General features: G+C 33.0%; 1 protein-coding gene across 2 annotated transcripts in view; it reads right to left on the reverse strand.

Moving 5' to 3' along the window:
• Gphn (gephyrin) overlaps window positions 1-25,774 on the reverse strand; it is a 392,152-nt gene that overhangs the window by 184,224 nt on the left and 182,154 nt on the right. For both annotated transcript variants that reach the window (XM_042691808.1, XM_042691809.1), the window contains exon 5: window positions 8,835-8,929. In XM_042691808.1, the coding sequence (XP_042547742.1) occupies window positions 8,835-8,929 (95 nt within the window). The remainder of the gene's footprint in view (window positions 1-8,834; window positions 8,930-25,774) is intronic.

Consider the following 25,774-nt stretch of genomic DNA (forward strand, 5'->3'; position numbering starts at 1 on the left):
GCTGTGGCTCAAGCAGTAGAGTGCTCACCTTAAGCTTTAGAGCACAGGGACAGCCCCCAGGCCCAGAGTTCAAACCCCATGATGGACAAAAAAAAAAAAAAAAGTACTTCAGGGCCAAAACTGCAATAGGCAATTATAAAGCTCTTAAAATGTTCTATTAGGAATATTCTCTGGCTTTTATCATTTGATGGCTAATTGATTATAATGTGAGAAGCAAAGTGATTAGAATGATAATGTTAACAATACTAAGACCTGCTAGTTTTATATAACAAATCTGGCAATTTAGTGAATAAATCTAGAATTTTCACTAAGTATAGTATTCCTTTAAATCATATAGCATCAATTACTCATGCTGGTGGCTCATGCCTGTAATACTAGCTCTTCAGGAAGTTGAGATCTGAAGATAGTGGTGTGAAGCCAGACTGGCAGAAAAGTCCCCATAGACTCTTAGCTCCAATTAACCACTGGAAAACCAGAAGTGGTGCAGTGGCTCAAAGTGGTAGAGCTCTAGTCTTGAATACAAAAAGGCTCAGGGACAGTGCTGAGTTCAAGCCCCATGACTGACAAAAAGAAAAAAAAAAGAATTGTGGGGTGTATTCTTTTCACTCTGGGATATCCAAAGTTATTTCACTTTATGTTATTTTATATTTAATAAAGCATGTTTGAAGCCGGGTGCTGGTGGCTCATGCCTGTTATCCTAGCTGCTCAGGAGGCTGAGATCTAAGGATTGTGGTTCAAAGCCAGTCTGGGCAGTAATGTTCACGAGGCTCTTATCTCCAATAAACCACCAGGAAACCGGAAGTGGTGCTGTGGCTCAAGTGATAGAGTGCTTGCCTTGAGCTGAAATGCTGAGGGACAGCACCCAGGCCCAAAGTTTAAGCCCCATGACTGACCAAAAAAAAGTATGTTTGCAAGCACTATTACAGTGAATCAAATTATTCATTTATTTAAATTAAATTATTCAACTATAAATAATTTGTTAGTATAAGTGCTTGTAAAATCACCATCATCTTACCACCCTCTAATGTTTATTAAAACAACTAAGTATCTGCACTAAGCATTATAAAATAAATATGACCTAAGTTCTTAAGGAGGATATAAATGCAATATAGAATATTAAAGCATATAAACAAGTAACCACAACATTAGATAGTGATGATGTAAACTGTCATATGAATTGAAAATAGAAGTACATTTGAGGGTGAGGGAATTAAGACTTTTAGATAAAAATTGTTGTAGTCTAATAATTCATCATTTAATAATGTGTGGTCCCTCAAACAGTACCATACACAGTATTTTTGGAAGTCAGAAATGCAAAATCTCTCATACTGTCCATTATCCTCCTCTCTGCTGCTGTTCTACCCAATTAAACATACACTGAGGATGGAAGCTAGGAACTGGAATGTTCTACTTTCATGAATGGATTAATGCTAACATTTACAAAGAATAGAAGGTATAAATTCAATCTCATTATTTCTCTCTTGGATTTTCCACTTCTTCCATGAGATAACACCACAAGAAGTCCTTTGCCCAATATAAGCCATCTGACCTTGGTCTTTCCTATCCTCTAGAACTGTAAGAACAATTCTTGGTATTACATAAGTTACCAGTCTTAGGTATTGTTATATCAGCACAAAATGAGTCTCACTAAAATGAAGAAATTTTAGAGAGACCTTTTTGTATAGCACGTAGGATAATAATATAATTTATGTAATAAATCTACTTTCATGAAGCAAGGAAAGCTCAGAGAATTGTGTTATAGATACAACATTTATATCATGAAATAAATAAGAAACAAGTTACAAAATAAGCCTTGTAAATGACTCCCTTTTTTGGTAGCACATACCTATAATCTTAACTACTTCAGAAGTAGAGAGAGATCAGTAGGATTGTGTTTTTAAGCTACTCTGTTTTTAAGTTACTGAGACTCCATCTCAACAAACAAGATGGATATGGTGGTATATGAATGTAATGCAAGCTATGTGAATGTCATAGGTAGGAAGATCATAGTCTGAGGCTAGTCCTGGGCAGACATGCAAGAAGATGGGGTATGGCTCAGGCGGTAGAGTGACTGCCTAGCAAGTACAAAGCATTTAGGCCAATAATGCAAAAGCAAGAATATACTTTGAGGAAGTGGCGCTGTGGCTCAAGTGGTAGAGCACTCCCCTTGAGCTGAAGAGCGTGGGGACAGTGCCCAAGCCCAGAGTTCAAGCCCCACGACTGACAAAAAAATAAAAAAATAAATAAAAAAAATAAATATATATAATTTGATTATAGGACAGAAGTTGACACATTGTAAACTTGCATCCAATAATATGAACTCTTTCATGGATTGTAAAACACAATTGACAGGTTCTTGTTAATGCCAATTCTGGGGCTTGTTCATAAGTTTTTATGCTCAAGACTGGCTCTGTAACACTTGAACTACAGCTCCACTTCCAGAGTTTTGATGGTCAACCAGAGATAAGAGTATCAAAAACTTTCTTGCTGGGGCTGGCTTTGAACCACAATCCTCAGATCTCAGCCTCCTGAGTTGCTAGGATTACAGGAAAGACATAGTGACATGAGCTCACATTGATTTTTAATAATTTTTTATTCGTATAATCATAGGTAATGTTTTATATTTTTAAATGCTGATACTATTCTTTTACTTTGTACTAGGTTGAATAGAGTTAGTTACATTAGTTCTCTGTCTAATTTCTAATTTTAAAAGGAATACTGATAACATCTGATTATGAGTATATATTACTTTTGCTTGATCAGATTAAGGAGTTTCCCTTCTAATTCTCACCTACATAGTTTTCAAAAATGGGCATAAATCATATCAAATGATTTTTCTGAATCAATTGAGAAAAACCTAAGATTTTTCTCCCTTTAGTTGACTCATATTAATTAGTTATCCAATGGGTATCTTTGTGTTCTTGAAATAAATCTACATTTGTCTTTTTTTTTTATCTTTTGGTATATTATTTATTTTTGAAATTTATGTATCTCTGGTCATAAGAGATACTAACCTATATTTTTCTTGTTTTCTACTTTGGTGATGGCTTTGAAAAAAAGACTGTCTTCAACTCATAATATGAAGGGAAAATATTTACTTTCCTACTATTCTCAGTTTTTGAAAGTTGGATAGAGCATGTCTCAAAAATTAATTGAAATAGGGATTTAAAAAATAAATAAGACCTTACTTTTTGGAATAGTTTTAGATTAATGAAAAAACAAAAAAAAGTACTATAGTGTGTTTACAAGGAGTGAACTGTATGCAAACACTTCCCAATATTAGTATCTTACATTAGTAAACTAGTTACAATTAATGAACTAATACTGACACATTATTACTAACTAAAGCCCACTCACTGCCTATTATTTACTAGTTTTTAGCTGATATGCTTTTATTATTCTGAGAGTCCAGTCAGATTACTAATACATTAAGCATTAAGGAAACATTATGTAAATAAAATGACTCCTTAGTGCTTAGTGTAATTTCTCTTTTTATTTCTTCCCTCTCTTGTTCACTCTCTCTCTCAATCTTTACCTTGCTTTATTTTAAGGTAGAGGGGACAATATTAGGGTTTCAAATGAGAGTCTTGTATTTACTAGGTAGACATTCAACTGCTGAGCCATGCCTACAACCTATCTGATCACTTACCAATGCAAAAAAAGTTCTGAGATGAGATCTTTTTGTTTGTTTGACTCCATGTTAACCTTCCTATGTTAAACCTTCCACCTTAGCTGGTATGGCAGATATATGCTATCATCCCAAGCTTTTCCATTGACAAGTAGTCTTTCAGAATTTTTTGCACAAGCTGGCCTGGAACTGTTTTCTTCCCACTTAGCCTTCGAAGAAGCTGAGATGACAAGCATGTGGTTGCCACATACAGTTACTGGTTGAGAAGAGTATCTCATTAAAACTGGACATTTTAATCTTGTAATATGATAATTAAGGAAGTAAGATTCTCTCCCTTACCTAAAGTTCATTTAATTTTTTAAAAAGTGTTAAATGGTGTCTGTGTCAGATTAGCTTGAGGTATAAACTTCATGTTTTCTTAGGTCCTTCTGCTGGGCTTAGAAGGTGCCTTTCCAGACATCTAATATTTGGAGGGTATGTATTTCCTACTATGGTTTTTGTACGCTGTCAATGGAAGCCATGGGGCTAGGAGGCTGATAGATAGCTAGTATCACATTAGGCTGAATTGACCAAAATGTACCACAATTTACCATTCAGAAATGCATTTAGGAGGTGCAAGTGTTTGAATAATTTTAAGTTCCAAAATTGCTCTATTCTTCTTAATGAAGTTTGGAAGAAAAAAGTACCTGATCTTTTCCACTCATAAATTATAGGTTCAGAATGTTATGTGCTGAACTTAGTTAAATAACTTACCTACGACAAGCAATTAAATACTGGGAAATGATAGGATATGATCTAAAGGACAACTATTAAAGATAGAGCTCTTGCTGTTGTGGTAACAGAGAAGATAGAGGGATGTAACTACAATGTCTGTTGACTGAAGACAATAAATAAGAGTTGATATTTTTAATAGATATTTTTAATATAAGAATAGCCTTTTTTTTTGCATTCTGTCCACAATAGTAGAAAAGCAGTCCCTATTATCAAAAGAAGTGAGATGGAAGAAATTGTTAATATTTATTATTTAATTTTTTAATTTTATTATTTTATTTTTTAATTTTTTGTTGGAAACATTGGGGTTCAAACTCTGTCTTCATCTCTCTATGCAGATGCTCTACTAAAATTACAAATAATTCTACGCATAAACTAACATAGGTTCTCATCTCAATTCTGAAGCATAAATATGTAAGAAAAGTTTGAAGAACTATATGAAGAACCTTTAAGATGTACACCACTGCTCAAGACTCAATTTACTTCCTGGGCTAATCCTAATAGTAAAGCAAAGGTAGAATTATCACCCACACAAGGTAAGAAAGAATATACAATCTGAACTCAATTGGATTGATAGACGACTAACAATATACAGAGGATTTAGCAAGGGTTATATATGATATTTTCTTACACCATAATATTCCAAATGTCTAGGATATAATTAACAAATTCAACACAGAAAGAATAAAAAAGGGTGAACATTTATGGAGAGGAAGTTAGTGTACATTCCAAGATAAGCCAGATACTGGCAATGTCAGAAAAAATTTTAAGCAGCTAACATAACCATCCTCTATGACATAAAGATCAATGCTTCTGAATTAGAGGTAAAGATTTAATGAATTAAGTGCAAAGAAGTTCTTAGCAAGGGAATAAAAACCATAAAAAATCCAAATGAAAATCTGAAAAATGAAAAAAAAACTTAATCTGAAAATAAAAGTTCATGGGATTATCAAAAGCAAAATGGAGATAAAAGGGAAAATGTCTAAGAATTTGAAGTTATGCCATATAAATATCTGAAAAAAGTAGAGAAAATGTAAAATGAAACAAAACAAAGAAAAAAAGGCATGCATTTTAAGGGACAAGAGGGACATTATCAATAAATCTAAATTTCCTGTTATAGGAATCCCAGAAGAATGAAATTAGTGCAGGAAGACAAAACAAACCCAACAAACTTGAAAATTTAATGACTAAACTTTGCAAATTTGATTAGGAATATAAATTTACAGAATGAAGTTCAATGAACCCAAAAAGATAACCTCAAAGAAAACCTCACTCAGATACATCTTGATCATGTTTGAAATCAAAGAAAAACCATTCTCAGTATTGTCAGAAAGAAACTCATATTACACATAAAGAAACAACAATTTAATTACTGAACTCTTCAGGAACATGGATCCAGAAAATGGTAAGAGCAAGATATTTAATAAGTGCAGAAAGAACAGTCAATTCAACTTATAATTCTTTTTTTTCAACTTATAATTCTATATGTAATAAAACTACATATTTTGTTTGTTTTTATTTTTGCAAGTTTTTACTTTCTGTTCTTCTCTATTAAAAAGTCTAACATATGCACTGTAAAAATCATTTCTACCTGGACTTTGAACCAATATTTTCATTTTCAAAATAGGGAAAACTAAGGAAAGCTTTTGCCACTAAATGTGCTTTAAAATTACAACTCAAGAGCAAACCATTACAATGATGGCCAGTTAAAATTTACGATGAATCAGTTATTGTTTTATGCACTTTACAGATATCAACACATTTGATTCCAGAAATTTGTTGTTATTTATATACTCATTCAAAGAGGAAAAATACAAACACAGTAATATTAAGTAGTTGTTATAAACTTTTTTTTTTCGGTTGTGGGGCTTGAACTCTGAGCTTGGGCGCTGTTGCCACTCTTCAGCTCAAGGAGAGTGCTCTACCACTTGAGCCACAGCGCCACTTTCAGTTTTCTAGTAGGTTATTGGAGATAAGAGTCTCATGGACCTTTCTGCCCGGGCTGGCTTTGGACCATGATGCTCAGATCTCAGCCTCGTCAGTAGCTAGGATTACAGGCATGAGCCACTGGTGCCTGGCTTAAAATTTCTGAGAAACACAAAAACCAACATGTAGAGGTCCAGGTATCAGTCAGTGGCTCACATTTATAATCCTAGCTACAAGGGAGGCTAACATAAGAATACTGTAGTTTGTGACCACCCAAACAGAATTTTTTTTTTTTTGGTTGGTCATGGGGCTTGAACTCTGGGCCTGGGCTCTGTCCCTCAGCTCTTCAGCTCAAGGCTAGCACTCTACCACTTGAGCCACAGCACCACTTCCCAGAAAAATTTTTGAGTGACCCCTTCTCAATAGAGAGCTCGGTATATTGGCGCATGCCTGTTATTCCAGCTATGACCAGCAGCCTAAAATAGGCAGATAGAGACCCAAGCATGCCCAGTTGCATGTCCAGTTACAAAGCAAACTCTATTTCAAAAGAATCAGTGAAAACAATGGATTGAGGTAAGTGTCAGATGGAAAGCATCAACTGAGGAAGCATGTTGCACTGAGTTCAAACCCTGTGACTGTCAAAAAATAAAAAAAGGATTTTAGGAAAACTTTCCATATTTTTTTTCATAGCTAATGTGGACTACTCTTTACAGAATTTGTAAATAAGATTGATTTATATCATTATAAAGATATTTATATCACAGAAAGAAAAGAAAAAGGTAGGATTATAACATGCACATATATTAATTTTTAAAGCCTTCAGAATAAAGATTGATTTACTGCAAATAACTTAGAATCACTTTCTACTCAGCAGTATAATGCTCAGAATTATGAAGATAAAGAAGGGACAGGAAAACTTAGCACCAAAAAACATTTTAATTATAGTGGTATTTCGACATTGGTCTATGACAGCTATCTTTGCATTAAAGAATTATAGTACTAGTTGAAAAGAATAATTTCTTCAGTTGAAATGTGAGATCTTCAAAGCAAAAATCATGTCTTAATTTTCTTTATATCCTTAGAATGCCTAATGCTTAAGACAGGTCCTAGCAATTAGGCATATTGCTATTTTTACTAAATTAAAACTTCACTATAAGAATTAACAAGAAATGAAGCTAAATTATTTCTTGAATAAATTCTTCTATGTTTAAGAAACAAAACACTACTTAATTCCACAGGAAGAAATGGGATTAAATATGACCCTTGACTATGTATGCATAGGTAATATCAGTAAGGGTTTTAAAATGTAGTATAAAACAACTTCAGTTCTGTATGTACTTTTAAGTTTAAAAATCTCTATTACGCTACTTTCTTTATTTGCTCCTATTTAATTAAATGTTTTAATACTGTTCATATGACAGTAAAGACAATATAGTAACTAATGATCCATTCACATTCTCCTTTGGCTGTGTTCCAAGTGTCTACTATTGATGGGATATAAACTCAATCCAAGTAACAGAAAGAACATTATGAATCACATAACACAGAAATAAACAGATACATTTACTTTTATATTCACATTGCACACAGGACATAAGTGGCTACAAATGACTATGAAATTATAAATATGTTATGTATTTCTGGTTGCTCTGAGATTAATTGTATATTAATTTCTAGTCATGAAATTAACATATTTTGTTACTTGTATTTTACATTATGTATATTGATATTGTATTCAATTAGGGGATTTTAAGAGATTCTACAATAGCAATAACTAAACCATCATCTTAAAGAGAGATGTCAGTAACAAGGGTATAATTTTGAATATGCTAATTCAACATAGTAATATACTATTAATTTAATACACTCACTTGAATATATAAAACTGTAGTGATTATCTCTATGAACTGATGTTTCATGACCACATCAAACCAATATGCCTTATAAAAATTGAAAAAAATGTTCCTAACTTGTGAGAGTAAGCTATTTTGATAAATTTTATCTAGTTTTTATTAAGCTAGTATTCAGTTAAAATTAACAAAACCCATTTGGTGATTATAAACAATCACAAAAAAGAGTAACTTTACATATTCATAAAGTGTCCTCTTATCTGTGCTAGGGATGACCACCCATTTTTAAACTTATATAACATGATTTTAAAGATGAGGATAATAAACAAAAAAAAGAAAGAAAGAAGATATAAGGAAGGAAGGAAGAAAGGAAGGTAAGAAGGAAGAAAATAGAAGAAATGGAGGAAATTGGCTAAGATATAACTAGATAGGATAATAAGACTCAAGTCTGGATAAAAACAAGTTAAGTTTTATTTTTAATTTTTATTAGCATAAATTAATTATTCAAAGGTTTTCATTATGTTATTTACACACATTCATATAAGGTAACAAGTTAAGTTTTATGATTAAATTTCTTAGATCTGCTATTCTATTGTGTTGGTCATTGGTACTAATTAGTGGAATTAACTTTCTTTGCAATGTGGTGTGGACTTTCTTACCTAGAGAGCATGCCCAGAGGTGTAACATTAAGTGATCCCATCAGCATTGCCAGGGCCATCCCTGGTGCTTCCCGTTCTATCACTTCTTTTGTGGCCTGTAATTAAAGATTAAATAGCAGACTGAGTGAATTTAGCCAAAAAAAAAAAAAGGAAGGCAGAGTAGAAAATTTCACTAATAATTATAAACTGCTTTCTATAAATAATAGTTACACAAACATTTTCTTAAGGTATCCAGACTCAGTTTTGAGGATCACTGAATTATAGTTGAAGACCAAGAAATCAGGAGAGTATTAGCAGTCCTATTTTATTTCTTTCCTACACTTTCAGAAGTATTTGACAAAAATCTCATCTTGCCTAACAACTTAAATTCTAAAAGTGAGGCCTCAGATTACTATGATAGCTTAACAGACTTTCAGAGGAAAAAAAGCTGGGCATTTTTATTTGCCTATTAATTTCTTTTTGTGGTGCTTGTGATCTAATTAAGGGCCTTGCACATACTAGACAATGACTCTACCACTGAGCTATTATCCCCAGCCCTCCTATTACCCTTGCAATAGCTAGTCCCTGAAAAGCTAAGATCATCTTGTATTCCTCCTTGCTCTATAATTTTATAATATGGTTAAAAGGGACAAAAAGTTAACTTTTCTCATGTATTTGCTATAAGAAAAAGCTGTAAACTTACAATCTTCAGTAGAAATAAACCATCTGACTACTTTCTAAAAGTAAGAATGTTTGGCTTTAAACTAAGAGTTTTAGGATAGGACATTCTCAACATAAGGAATAAGCTAGTGAAGGACACAAGAAAATTTCACTTCTAATGATAAGTCAAATGAGTTATACAGGCATACCCCAGAAACAGCTCAGTTTTGTTTCCATACCACTACAATAAAACATATCATTTGAATTTTTTGGTTTAATAATAGATTCAAAAGTTATATTCATAGTATCTTGTTGTCTATTAAGTGTAAATTAGTATTATGTCAAAAAGTTACCTACATAAAATATTTTATTGTTAAAATATACTAAAGATCATCTTAATCTTCATGTCACCATTGTTTGCTGGTGGATGATATTACCTTGATATGTATGTATTACTTTGACATGTATTAAAAGTGTGTATTAAATACTAAATAATATTACATAAGTTGTTAGTTAATTCCATATAATTATATAGAATAAAGAAAGTATATAGAATACAGAATTGATGTGTCTATTGGTATACTAAATCTCAGTATAGTATAATTTTTAACAATTTAACAGCTGATTAATCAACAAGTATAATACTAAAAAAAGTTTGGAATATTACCAAAATTAAAATAGAGGCATGAAGTGAACATATGTTGAAAAATTTGCTTTGATAGATTCACTTGATACAGGACAGCCACAAATCTTCAATTTGTAAAACATGCAACACTGTGAAATGAAGTAAACTGAAGCTCTATAAAATGAGGTATGCTTGTATAATATACTGGAATGATCAAGATAAATTTTAGGCTAAAATTAGGGAACAAAATACATGACAATCCATTTCTCATCCTTAGTTTCTACATATAAAAGAAGTTACAATGATTGGAAGCAATACAGGACAAAAAGCTTACAAATGAAGAATTTCAATAAGTAGTAAGAAAAACAACAAAATATAAAGTAAATTATGGAGGGTTAAGGGTAAGGTTGATAGTTCAGTATTTCATTAGAATTATTTTTACCCTTTTAGCAAAGCTGAGGACTTGACAAGCTGTTAAAATAACCAATTATGTATTAGAAACTAAATAATGTTACATATAAACTGTTAATTCCTCATAACTATATAGAATAAAGAAATTATATAGAATACAGAATTGGTGTGTCTGTTGGTATACTAAATCTCAGCATAGTGCACTTTTTAACAGTGGCTGAATTTTTAAAGGAAACTCCACAAATAATGCTTCTCAATAAAACTATTTTTTTTTTTGGGGGTCCGGTAGTGGGGCCTGAACTCTGGGCCTGGGCGCTGTCCCTCAGCTCTTCAGCTCAAGGCTAGCGCTCTACCACTTGAGCCACAGCACCACTTCCGGCTTTTTTCTTTTTGCTTATGTGGTGCTACGGAATCGAACCCAGGGCCTCGAGCATGCAAGGCAAGCGCTCTACCACTGAGCCACCTTCCCAGCCCCTCAATAAAACTATCTTTAAACAGAAGAGCCCAGAAGTGAGCAAAAAAGTAAATCTTTAATTTTTAAGTTTTGAAGTGAGATGCTATCATTTAAATTCACAGCTAAAGAACATAAACTAGCATTATCTCAGCCTTATACCTTATTTCCTAGACCAATCTATCTGATAGGGCTTTGGAACCTTTTGAGAAAATGGTATAAACTTTTATTAAGAGGTATTTTTTAAAGGACTAGTAACATATTAGGAAACTCAAACTCTAAAAAAATCAAGAAAAGTATGTTATTGAGTATATTATACAGAGTGTGTTTTTTTCTAATCATGTGTCAGGACAGATGGTGAATTATTTCTTAATATCTAGAAAATTCGGACATACAGACACAGATATTCTATATTTTGAAACATAAAAGGAAAATATATATTATGATGCCACGGATAGGCACTGTTGCTGATAATGATGAAGTGGTGTGAACTGGGAGCAGAACGGTAGACTGTTTATAGGAGCAGACACTATTCTCCCTTTCCAATACTGTCTCCCTAAATATAGTATAAAACTCTTCCTTACATATTTATCAAATATATATTTTTCCACGAAACATTACAACTATACACATGCTTTTATTCTGTCTTCTTCTTAAGCATCTGGCATAGCCCAAAGATCTGTGAAGCCAGCCAATGACATCATATAGATGTTTATGAGAAAGGTGGGGTCTGTCCCAGCACCTAGTGCAGTGTTTAACACATAATATACTCAGGAAATATATGCTCAATAAGTGTTTAATAAAGCAATGTATTAATATATAAACCTATCCAAAACTGAATCCTGATTTTATTACTTATCACTTTATGAATTAGAAGAAAAATATTTAACTTCTCAGCCTTAGTGTACTTAGGAATGGGATGTATGTAATAATAAAACATATCTACATTCTTCAAGAGGGCTATTATAGTTCAATGATGTAACTAAAACAACAAAATACATATTTAAAGCGTGTCAATGTTCTTTATGCATCAACTTTCCAATTCAACTCACAATCCTGTAATTTTGATCATACTAATTAGGCAAAAGGGATAAGAGGAAAACCTACAAAACCACTAGAAATAGAGAAGAAGCAAAGATGAAGAAGGATGATGAAAAAAGAGATGGAGAAAAAAGTGCAAGTGCAGGGCAAGAGCTATATTGAAATACTGTGATCAGCATGAGGGAGAAGCAGTATTAGGAAGTGTGAATTAGAAGAATGTATTAGAGGGCAAGAGCTGAATGTAAACATCTATGCACAATAAATGGAGAAGCCCAACTAAAAAGTGAAAAATGGAGAATAAAGCTTAATTTAGAATGTTAAGGGAAAAATAATTGTCTAAATGAAAATCCAAACAGAAGAGTGATTTTTTAAAAGGTAGCTTTGTCAATCTTCTTTTTGTTTTCTCTTTTTCTTTCCCTCTTTCCTTCCCTTCTCCCTCTCTTCTCTCAGCACCTCTCTACTTTCCCCCTTCCCTTCCTTTCTTCCCTCAGTTCTTTCTTTTTTTGGTGCTGGTGCTTGAACTCAGTGCCGGGGTACTGTCTCTTAGCTCTTTTGCTCAAGGCTAGCTCTGTACCACTTAAGCCACACCTTCATTTCTGGCTTTTTGCTGTTTAATTGGAGATAAGAGTCTCATGCTTCAGAGTAGCTAGTAATCACTTTCAATCACATGTAGAACAAAACAAGAGAAAGGTTATCTGTGTCTCTTAGTGTTTATTATCACTATGATAATATTCATTTCCACAGAGATGTCTGGAAAAGGATGCTATTAAAAGCTTGAAATATTTTTCTTCATTACCATAATTATACATTATTACTTTGATTAATTTGGTTTTCAAGTTCTTTTATTCCTTCAAGGACAGTAGGAATTAATATTCTTATTTCATATCACTACTTTTAAACCTGTTTTTTTGAAATTGGTAGGGCTCAAAATAATGAGATTTAGGTTGGATTTTGCTACTATCTTTAGTGAAGATATTTATCTTCTAAATATTTTCGTTGAAAGTTGGAACTACATATGAAATGTCATGTAAGTTTGATCTCTTTCTTGTATCCACAAATTTTTGAAGAAATGTTAAAGTGAGAAAGTTCTTTCAAAGACTTCTAAGTGGCAAAATGGTCTGATAAATAATGTAGCTGAGAAAAATTTTGTTGATGAAATGCATGCCAATTTTTAAACTTTAGAGAAAATATTTTATATGATGGTGACTCATTGTTAAATATCATTAGTATATGCTTTTACTTATTTATATGATATGCTTTTATTAACAGAGTGGAACATTTGTGATTTATGCTCACATTATTGTTAACTAGATGTAATAAAATTTCCTTCTAAAAATTACCAAGGTTCCCTCTATTGATTAATCTTAAACAGCAAAGACTATCTTTGACACACTAGGCAATGCTACTATTAATTCTGCTATACTAGTAAGGTGAGGTAGTGGTTAAAACAGTGTTGTTCAAAGTTAGTGTGCATCAGAATTTTTTACAGGGCTAGGTGTGGTGCCCAAAACCCAAATCCCAGCTAAAATGGAGGCAGAGATAGAAGGATCACTTGTCTAAGGGGAGTCTCAGACAGAAACTAAACCCTACTCAAAAAATAACTACAGAAAAAATGGGCTGAGGACATGGCTCAAGTGGTATAGTACTTGACTTGCTAGCACAAGGCTCTCAGTAAACATCAGTACCAAGTATCCCTCCATAAAAAAAGAAAAAAAGAATCTTCTACAGGCCCCTAAACAATACAGTATGGTGATAATGTCTGGATGAAGTCTTGAAATACGCATTTCTAACATTTTCCCAGGTTATGGCTCATGATGCTGATCAGAGAGCCATAACTTCAAAAAATAAACTACTGATGAAATGGATGAAATATACTCTTGGTCTAATCTTAGTCATCTTATCTTATGCTATTATACTGTCAATGGGAATGTAAATCAGTACCACCACTAGGGAAGGCAGTGCAGATTCCTCAAAAATCTAAAAATATAACTTCTCTATGATCTAATGGTACTATTCTTAGGCATTTATCCAAAAGATTGGAAGATGTCTATGTTTTGATAGATACAGTGGAAATTTCATGATACATCAGAAAGAATATTATCTTGCTTTCAGGGAAAGGTATGCAAAAATTATGTTTAATGAATTAAGTCAGATTCAGAGACACAGGAAGCATCTTTTTCTTGTATGTGGAAGCTATATCTAAAATATAAATAAATTTGAAAAAACATAGGTTCATATGCATATATATACACAATCAATGTACATCTTCATGGTGTAACTACTTGAACATTTAACAGACAATTTAACAAAATAAAATCCAGGAAGCTGAAACATGTTTTATCTAAAATGGGGTGGGGGAAAGCTAAGTGGTGGGTAGACAAATGGAGAGGAATGGTAGCAAAGGCAGTCATTAAGACTCAATGTACACATGTGAAAATGCAGCTAGGAAACTTGAAGGGATGGATGTGGTTGGAGTAGATGGGGGATGAGAGAATGAAGGAAAGGGTAAAACTTTGTACACATCAACATGTTGAAGCTAATGAAAATTAGATTAAATTTTTTTAAAAATCAAGGTAATTTGTAGATGTTGGTTTCTGTTTGAAGTCAAATAGTTAGGAGATTAAAACATACTGTTAAAAATTTAAGAGTTTAGAAGAAAAAATAAAAAGCTATTCTAATGACTTTAAAGAAATATTCTTATTGCTACTGTCTATATTTTCTTTGGGGTTTAATCTTCATAAATATTTACATTTTCTTCCACTCACTGTGTGTGTGTGTTGTTGACATTAGGGCTTGAATTCAGGACCTCTCATTCTTGCTAGGCTTTGTTGCTCAAGGCTAATGCTGTACTACTTGAGCTACACATGTACTTCCAGCTTTTTGCAAGTAAACTGGAGATAAGAGACGTAGTAGACTGTTCTGCCTGGGTTGGTTTTAAATTATAATCATATCTTATATTGGTTTGAGCCATCAGTACCTGGCTAAGGTAACTTTTATTATAAGAAAAGATAGTTTTATTTTCCAGTTCAATTTGTAGAATATATAAATTAAGATCTGGTTCTGATGAAAGGCCAAAGAAGATAGTATAAATGTATGAAATAAGCAAGAAGGAAAATAAAAATTTAAATATTAATTTCATCTCATATTCCAGTTAATAAGCATATAGTCTGCAATGAGCAAAAGGTAGTAAATTATGTCATATTGTTTTCATATTTCATCTTATTTCTGTGATTAACAAATCACTATGCTAGGAAAGAAGCAGTGATAGTAAGGAAATTATGTATCTTTATAATTGTTGCTCAACTTCTATAAAGGAAGCTGATTCATCTGGCTCAAGAAAACAACACGAGGATAAAAAATAGTGTTGCGAGGATAAGAAATAATACATTTTTGTAAAATACATTTTGATTAAAAATCCTCCATGTGTTTTTGTCACTTTATGAAAACATCTCATCTAATTTGCTCATATTTAGGTGCCATCCTTTGTTCAACAATCCACTCCAATACACAGAAGTGAGCACTGTTTAGCACAATAACCATTTCTTTAAATAAACCTGTTATTTTCCTTAAAGTAAATATTAATTTGATAATCAAATCACCAAGAAGACCTCAAACTGGGAATTCAGATGAACAAATTACTTTTTTATGGTATTAAAAAAAAAACCAAAACACCAGGAGCGGGGTGCTGGTGGCTCACGCCTGTAATCCTAGCTACTCAGGAGGCTGAGATCTGAGGATCATGGTTCAAAGCCAGCCCGGGCAGGAAAGTATGTGAGACTCTTATCTCCAATAAAACCACTAGAAAACCGGAAGTGGCGCTGTAGCTCAAGTGGTAGAGCGCTCGCCTTGAGCTGAAGAGCACAGGGACAGCACCAAGCCCAGAGTTCAAGCCCTACGACCGACAAAAAAAACACCAGGTCAGCTGGATGGACTGAAGTTTGAATGATTAAAATTTTATTGGCAATATCTCAAGTATTACAATCAGGATCCAGTCAATAGATATACCTTCTTTTCTCAATCATGTCTGATCAGGGTATTGACCTTGGTCACATCAGTGTCATAGAGCTTCTTCACAGCCTGTTTGATATGGTACTTGTTGGCTTTGACGTTCACAATGAGCTTATTCATTGGTGAGGGGGATCTTGATGAGGTATAGTAGTTAAGCTTGTTTCTCCTATGGGAGCTCTTTCTAGGATTTTGGGGCTATATGCAGCTGCAGTATCTTGGGCCATCAGATGGATGATGTGTGTGTGTCTTTTTAGTTTTAAGGCTATGGAGAACATTTAGCATTGCTTTCTTACCCTTCAAAGCCTTGGGTTTGATTCTGCTTTGGAAGGGTGAGGTACTTCCTACTTCACTTTAGGCAACACCTTAGTGAAAGGGTCACAAAGCACTTTTTATAACAGATTTTCACATTTATCTTTATATTATTCTTAGATAAATAACCCTACTTTTTAGTCACATTTCAGGGAAAAGTGAAATGCTGAAGTTAGGTGAAAACTATGTTAGGTGACAAATTTGATCGTGACAATCATTTATGCATATATATATACATATATATACATACACACACACACTTCAAAATGAAGTATATCACACCATAAATGTAGGTAATTTTATTTGTTAACTATACTTCTTTGAAGCTAGGGCTAAAAAAAGATTAACTGAAAGATAATTCATGTTGAAACTTTACTATAAGGATTCTTTCCAGTTAGTGAACTGGTAAAAATATAACCTAGCATCTTAGCTCCAAGTACTCTGTGGTTTATTTTCATTTTTAATGTGACTAGTAAACTTTACTATAAGTAGAAAGATACTGGCTATCCTACAAAAAAAATCTACAAACTATATTACTTTGTTTACTTAAAGCAAAATTTTAATGTTCATATAACAAAATAAATATAGGCTGCCTAAAACATCTTAATTAAGAATAAAAAGAAATACAGTCCTTGACTAGGAAGACCATCTGCAAATAGCTTACTGCCAACAAACTTTAGAAATTCAAACTGCTCTTTTGCTCTGAGATGTGATAATTTTCCTTGGTGGCCATTAAAAAGTAAGCATCTGCACTGAGAACATGTGATTATCACATCTGAAATTCATTTCATATAAAATCAGATTCTGATCAAAACAGGTGAAAGTGATAAAAATGAGAAGAGTAGGTTGTAGATGAGCTAAAGGAAATGCAGTGAAAAGAACTGTTTAGAAGGAAGAAACCCCCCAAAAATCATGTAGAAAGATTTTAATTATTATTTAAAGGTGCTACATTTTGCTAGGAGGTTTAAAATTGGAGGCAATTGGGAAAAAATGAGTACAATATTTCCTAAAAGCAAACAAAATACATTATTTCCATTGTCTTTAGGCAAGCTTAACTAAACAGTTGTTCCCATAGCAGGGTAAGAGATGAAAAAGTATTCACAACTTATTTAGAGGCTATGATGTAATGTAGTTAAAACAGTTTTATCACTCCAAGGTTTCTTATGGGTAGATTCATTTAATTATATTAATATTTCACTTTGTGATCAGACGTTTTATATTTCATTCCTGCCTTATAACTTAATATAATTATCCTTCAAAATACACATAAGAATAGCAGCTCTTACTTTTAGAGCTTCTGAAATTTGTTTCAGTTTTCCATTCATAGAAGGAGAACCATTATGTTTGCTATACTTTTAAGTCTTAAATATTAACATAAAGAATTTTTGTTAAATAAAGGTAACATTTATAGTGCTAGTAGGATATTATATATGCTATCAACTTACAGATGCACTAAAGAATGGGTAAGCATGTATTTTAGCCACACCTTTCAATAACAAAACTAGTGCTACTTATGGTGACTCTTTAAAGATACCAATTGATATTCTCTATTTAAATAGTTAATATTCCAGCTTTATACAATGTAGGGAAGATTAATCTGTTACTTCTCCTTTCATAAGTAAAGACATAGATATAGAAATAAATTTAGTGACTACCATAAGGCATAGAATAGAAAATAGAAAAGGGAGTTCAATAAGGCATCATAATTGCCATACTCAGAAACAGGGAGGATTTTTTGTACTCTGCCTAAATGTGATTAAACACATAAAGCTTTCAGTGTTATCAATAACAATTCAACAAATATTCAATGTTCCACAAATACTGTGTTCTACTAGCACACAAATCTAAAGTCACTTGTATTGTCTAATTTGGTGTTATAGTCTATAATAAAAACAATTGTGAAAACCGAAAAGTTCTATTGAAAGCACTGAAGATGTACAGTGGCAAAGGTCATTTTGGCTTGTTAAATGTGTCTTTTGCTGTGCATAAACTTTTTAGTTTGATGCAATCCCATTTATCATCTTTCTTTGATTTGTTAGGCTCCTGGATCTTTACTAAGAAAGCTCTAGCCTGTGCCAAGGAGTCCTAATGTTTCTACTACTCCTTCTAGTAACAGCTTCAGTTTCAGATCTTTCATCCATTTTGAATTGATAGTACAAGGTGTTACATATAGAGTTGGTTCTAGTTAGGCGAATGTGGGTATAGTTTTCCCAGTACCATTTGTTGAAGAGGCTGTTATTCTTTCCACCCATGTTTTTTGGCTCCCTTATTAAATATTAAGATGGCTGTTATGTCTGGGTTTATTTCTAGGTCTTTTGCTTTCAGTGGTTCTCAGGCCTGTTTTTGTGCCCATACTAAGCTATTATAATTACTATAATTCTTTAGTAGAGTTTAAAATGTGGTACTGTTATACCTCCAACACTACTTTTTCAACCCAGGATTGCTTTTGTGATTCAAGGACTTTTGTGGTTCCATATGAACATTTGGATTGCTTTCGCAGTCTCAGTAAAGAATAATGTTGGGATTTTGATGGGTATTACAATGAATTTGTAAATTGTTTAGAGCAATTTCCATTTTCATGATATTAATTCTGCCAATCAAGGAGCACAAAAGGTCTTTCCACTTCATGTCTTCTTTGATTTCCTTCTTCACAATTTTTTGTTGTAGAGGTCCTTTATATCCTTGGTTAGGGTTGATTCCTAGGTATTTTGTTTGTGTGTGTATGGAGGGGGGAACTATTGCAAACAGTGTTCGTTTCCTGATTTCAGTCTTTATCTTCTCATTGTTGTTGGATGAAAAGGCCTAATATCGAGAATATACAGGCAGTGCAAAAAACTAAACCTTTAAAGAATCAGCAACCTAATTAATGGGCAAATGAGCTAAATAGAAACTATTCAGAAGAATAAGTAAAAATGGCCAATAGACATATGAAGAAATGCTCAACATGTCTGGCCATAAAAAAAAACAAAAACAAAAAACGCAAATCAAAACAACACTGAAATTCCATCTTACCCCAGTTGGAATGGACATAATCAAGAATACAAACAATAACTAGTAATGGGGAGTTCGGAGGGTTGGGGGAAAATGATGAAAGGTGACATTCTCAGTATTTAAACTGCTTTGTTGAATGACAAATTTTATTCAACTACTCCAAGACAATCAAAATATTTTTAAGAAGATGCATTGTATTTATAAACTACTTTGTTGAATGGCAACTCCTTTATACAACTTTTTAATGATAATAAATACCTTCCACTTTTCTTAGTATTTGGTATGATAGAAATACTTCTAAGTTTCAAAAAACACTATAGAATATAAGTACATTGAGCTTTGAATATATATAGTCATCTTAAGATGTCTGAAGAACACAGCATGCCAGCAATAATCTTGAAAATTTAATAATGATTTATCAAGAAACAGCACCTTTATAGACATCAATTTTCAGAACTTTGGACAGTACCATATAACCTCAGATTAACACAGGAAAAGGATGTGAAGATCCTGAAATTATCTTGTGCAGAAAAAAGGAACATCATCTCCTGGACTGTAGCCTTTATCAGTGGGAAATAATGAAAACAGCAAAGTGCCACAGCAAGGGTGAAAATATTCAAGCAAGTATCACTACTTACAATAAACAGTTCAAATTGGTAAGTCAATAAATTTATATTAATTCTTAATACTATAACATCCATGTGCTAAGGATGATAGCTGTTACAACAGCATCAGGATGGAAATAAGACCCAAGTAAGTGTTAAACAGGAGAACGTAAAATGGCAATGTTTCACTCAGCTCAAGTAGAGACTCTATTGCTTCCATTAACAAATGCAAGTTAGATGAAGGAAAATCTACTTTTATTTTACTAGGAAATAAATAATTTAATGAAACATTTAAACTGTAGATATATAAAGACCCTAAAAATAAAACCATTGAGATTTTGTTTTTGGTGTTAACTCAGGCCGTCATGCTTGCTAGACAGGTATGGTACAGAAGGCAGTTCACTGTACACAGGGTACATACAATGTACCCTGATCAAGTTCACTCCCTTTATCACTCACTTCCCTTTAACCTTCATCCTCCTAAAAAATTTAATACATATCAGTATTCTATTTATACACATGTACATTAAATAAAGTACTTCAATCACATTTAATCTCCTTTACCCTTTCCATTTGCTACCTACCCGCAGCTTGTACTCAACCCCCAACAGAACCTATTATTCATTCTTTAGTGTATAGTAATTGTACAAAAGGGTTACACTGTGGTATTTCACAAATGTATATATATTTTAATTAGATTGACTCCCTCTATAGCTGTTTTCTCCATCCCTCTACTCCTCTATTATTAAACAGCTTTCACTGATTTTTCCTTTACCTGTCTCTCTCTGTACACAGATACAGTATATTTTGTTCTTACTAATTCTCTACCATTTCTTTCTTTTCTGTCCCTCCTAAACAGTCTCATATTAACAATCATGTTTTTCCTATGTATGTATATCTTTTAAGTGTAGATTCCAAATATAAGATCTTTGTCCTTCAAAATCTGACTTATTTTGCTTTACATTATGATATTTAGTGCCAAAGATTTACTTGAAAATGATATATTTCCTTCTTATGGCCAAATAATATTCTATTGTGTATATTATCACATTTTCTTAATGCAGACATCACTTGTAAGGCATCTAGGATGCTCCTATAGTTTAGCTACTATGAATACTGCTGCAGTAAACATGGGTGTTCACATGTCTCTGTTGTATCCTGATAAAATATGCTCTAGAATGATATTTCTGGATTGTATATTAGTTCTATTTTAGTTTGTTGATGAACTGTTGATATAAGGACAAAATTACATGCTCAATAAATATCACAAGTATGCTAATGTACATGGGGAACTTGTACATTAGGTTTGGTACAAGATTTTCAGTAACTCCTTCAAAAAATCTTCATAGCTAAACTATAAGGGTGATCCCTTATCTAACTCCGTATTAAAAATTAACTCAAACTGGACCAAAGACATTCATAAAAGATCTAAAACTACAAAACACTTAAAAGTTTGATTCATTAAAATATGAAACAAAATTACCACATGATCCAGTATTTCTAGTTCTAAATATATAACCAAAGAAAGAGAAAACAAAAACTTGAATTGTATGTGTTCTAATGCTCTCTGAAACATTATTCCCAATAAGGAAAAGAAAAAACTGTCCATTAACAAACAGGTTTTAGTAAAACTATACCCTAGTTATTATTCATCAACAAAAGAATGATGTTCTAATATATACTGCAGCATGGATAAACCAAAGGTATTACACTAAATGACATAGGCCATGTTTAAGAAGATACTGTTATATGACTGAAATACCTGTAATAGGGAAATTTATGAAGATAGAAACTAGATTAGGGTTTGTCAAGGATTAAGAGAAAATGAGGATTTATTGCTCAATGATTACAGAGTTTCTGTGTTTTACAACAAATTAAATATTAGCATAATATACCTCAACCAATGAATTATGCCTCTTAAATGGATTGTAAATGTCTCCAGGCATTTCCAACCTTGCTTCTGGTTAAAAATGTATGTGTATGTATGTGTGTGTGTTTCGTAGAAACATATGTTTCTATGAAAAAATACAAGCTAAATGTTAATTATTTTACAAAATTCTTCTGGCTTCTTTAATGGTTTACATATTAAGGATGACTATAGATCAAACACAGGAGAAAGATAAACTTTTTTTCTATGTTCATAATCATTATTTTACAAATGCCACTACTGCCAAATGCTGGTGACTCATACCTGTAATAATAGCTACTTAGCAGGTTGAGATCTGAGAATTGTGATTGGAAGCCATTAGAGGCAGAAAAATCTGTGAGACTCTTATCTCCAATTATAACAAATCCGAAAGTGGAACTGTCCAACTCAAGTAACAGAGCACTGGGGCCTTTCAGCAAGAGCTCAGGAAATGACCCTGAGCTAAAGCTCCAGGAATGGTGCATGCATGCACATACCCATACCCACACCCCTATATATACATACCACTCTGTCTCTCTTTTTCTCTCTCTCACACACACTCACACAAACACCAGATTGAAATTCTTAAAAACAAGGATTTTCTTCTATCTTGCAATTTAACTTACATTGTGTGTCATACACATGTGCATGCACACACAACTGTGTTTCCTCATCCAGTCATCTTCATTGAAACTTTGCCTTACCTTCCAAATTCTTACCTCTTGTCTTAGTATGTCCACACTTAGTTCTGTTCTAAAGCTAGCATCTAAAAAATGCTTAACCTTTAGAATAATTCGTTGTCTCTCATACTTTCATTCTTAGAATTCAAAGTCTTCTAAATCTTGCTACTTTTTAACTTTCTTAAAAATTTATAATCTTTTTCTGTTTCTAATACAGTATCTCAGACTTATATACTTTTCCATGTCAATTATGTAGTTTCCCTGATTACTTGCTATGAATTTAATTCTCTCCTAAACAGACAAAATTATAAAAAGCTACCAAATTCATTTCCCCTTATACAACCAAAGAACTGAAAGAAAAAAAATATATTCACACACTAATGTTCACAGAAGTATTACTGATGATAGCCAGAAGTGTCTATGATCAGATGAACTAGTAAACAAATTTTAATACATACATACAATGAAGTACTTATCAGTCTTTAAAAAGGAATTGTGTTCTGATATATGCTATAACATGGATAAACTCTGGAAATATGTTAAGTGAAATAAGGCAGACAGAAAGAAGATAAAAAATTTATATTTCCATTTCTGTGCAGTATCAAGAGTTGGCACATTCATGGGAACAGAAAGTAAATTAGTTTTATTAAGAGTAGGAGAGGTAGTAAAAGAGGAGCTTTTGTTTAATGCACATGGAGTTTCTCTAATAAAAAAGTACTGGAAACAGTAGCTATGACTGTACAAAATAATGCCCTTGTACTAATATCACTGAACTGTATTCTTAAAAGTGATGTTACATATTTTCTACAATAAAAATTTCTACAAAATAATTGTCTTGTTATTCCTAAAGCAACCTTTTCCTTTATATGTGAGTTTTACTATCAAAATAAAAAATATCAAACTAAATTTTTTTTCATAAAATATCTTGCCCATACTTGTTCCCATACTTCCCAAATTTATCTGACGCTTAATAGATTTTTGTTTTCCTTTTGTTTTTGTAAAAGTAACATAATTTAATTTAATATAGAACCTTAGCATTCTTCATATTTTAAGCTTGTCGTAAATATAAATGTACCTGCATATACATGTACACACTCCACTTCATATATTCTAGACTACTGGAACTTCCACAAAAATTCCTCTCTGCTTATTATGTCTGAATTTTCATTTTAATATAAATAAGACTGTGAGATTTATGGTGCAGATTATTTTATAATGCAAATTATTTTTAGACGCTAAGAACTTTGCAAATACTGGGAAAAAATTCCATTTCTAAGATTTACCCAAACACAAGAAAAGACAGCTTAAAAGGAGGGAGAGTTAAACGTATCAAATGAATTTGTAAAGAACTGACAGTATATAAGATATGGGGAGGGTTAGAAATGATAGTCTCAAAGAAAAAAATTGAACAGAGTTCAAATTACTTTAAACCAAACTACAAAGAAGTGTTAAGGTAATTAAATTTATTACTTTCAGCAGTGATAATTTAAAATTTCAAAACTTCTTCTAGCCTTAGTTAAAAGGATAAAATTAATAGAAGACACTTGTCCTAATGAAACCTTGGAAAAATGAAAGAAAATAAATGTAGTATATGATTTTTTTTTGTCAGTTGTGGGGCTTGAACTCAGGGCCTGGGCACTGTCTCTGAGCCTCTTTGTGCTCAAGGCTAGTGCTCTACCATTTGAGCCACAGTGCCACTTCTGGTTTTTGCGTGGTTAATTAGAGTCTCAGGGGGACTTTTCTGGCTGGGCTGGCTTTGAACCACATTCCTCAGATCTCAGCCTCCTGAGTAGCAAGGATAACAGACATGAGCCACCAGTGCCCAGCTAATGGAAAAAATTTAAAGATCCCATACAAAACATGTAGTATATGATAACTGAAGCAAGGATGAGGAATGATATGAAAAATTCCCAAAGAAAAGAATGTGGAGTTGTATAAAAATGCAGAAAAGATGAATGGTAATGAGTTTTTAAAAGATTAGGTACTAGACTGGACTCAGATACCAAAGCATTTTCTCACTTCTAATATATATTTGAATAACATATAGGTAAAATTTTTCTTGGAGGTAACATCTGATCAGGGTTACAAGACAACAGAGGAACACCACCAGTGTTTATTAGATGTAGAGAAATATAAAAGAGGTACTATGAGCCAATCAGCAAGTTGCAAGTTCAAAGGTGATGAATGCATTGTCTCAAACAAATTATTGTGGCAGCCATGGGAAGCAATAAGTAGAGGCAATAGTCAAGCAAACTCAGCAGTCAAACTCAGTAGCACAAAGCAAGGGGTGATAAAGAGCAAAAGTGCTAAATAATCTGTACCTACTTATAATATTGTAGGTATAGATTGGAGAGAGGAAGATCAGGCAGGCAGTTAGATAGTAGAGGACTTGATAGACCATAGTATAATGGAATGGTAGAACAGAAGATAAACAATGCTAGGCAGTCTAAAGTGCTAACACAGCAGATGGATATGGCTGTACCAGCTCATTTGCTAATGGACAAAGCACTAGTGAGCAAGAAAGCAAATTGTTCAGCAGATGAATGAAGTGAGGCAAAAAGTAGAGACAAAAAGTCAAAGGCAATCAAGCAGGAAGACAGAACAGTAGAGAAGCAATGACAGATCATCAGAAGCAGTTGGGTAAGGTAATGATAAGCTGTCAGCAGGGGACCAAAACACTACTCAAAAAAAGATGAGACTGAGAGTGAAATAGTCCCTGAATTGGGTGTCTTCCACTAAGAAATAGTAATTCATAAACTGCATGAAAATCCACAAGAGAACAGCACACAAATGAAAATAGCAGATGGATCTGAACTAGATTGCCTAGGGATATAGGATGACCCTAGAACATAGATACATAACAATCCACAAGAAAATTAAATAGATGGGAAAAATGGGTCCAAGCATTTTATGATGAAAAAAGAAACCAAAAACACTAAAAATTATTAATCCGGAAATGATTGGCTGGGATTGAAGTCTTCGCTTACCCCTTTCTGGAGCCCACAAAATGGGAATGTTGGGAATTTCTGCAGCAGAAAAACAGAAGAGAAAAGGGATTTCTGATTCCCAGTTTGAGGAAACAGGTCAAATTTAGGGCTACTTGAACTGGTTCAGGGAAATAAGAACCAGCCTGAACCTTCTCCTTTCCTCAGAATCAAACCACTTTTGAGGTCAGAGAAAGGTTTAAGAAGCCCTTAGCCCATCATTCCCCACAACCTCCCCTTTCACACTTACCTCCAATGCAAACAGTTTCCAGCAAGGAGGTACTTGGGAA

The sequence above is a fragment of the Dipodomys spectabilis genome, unplaced genomic scaffold (assembly GCF_019054845.1).
Source record: "Dipodomys spectabilis isolate Male_0828 unplaced genomic scaffold, ASM1905484v1 ptg000146l, whole genome shotgun sequence".
NCBI classification, from domain to species: Eukaryota; Metazoa; Chordata; class Mammalia; order Rodentia; family Heteromyidae; genus Dipodomys; species Dipodomys spectabilis.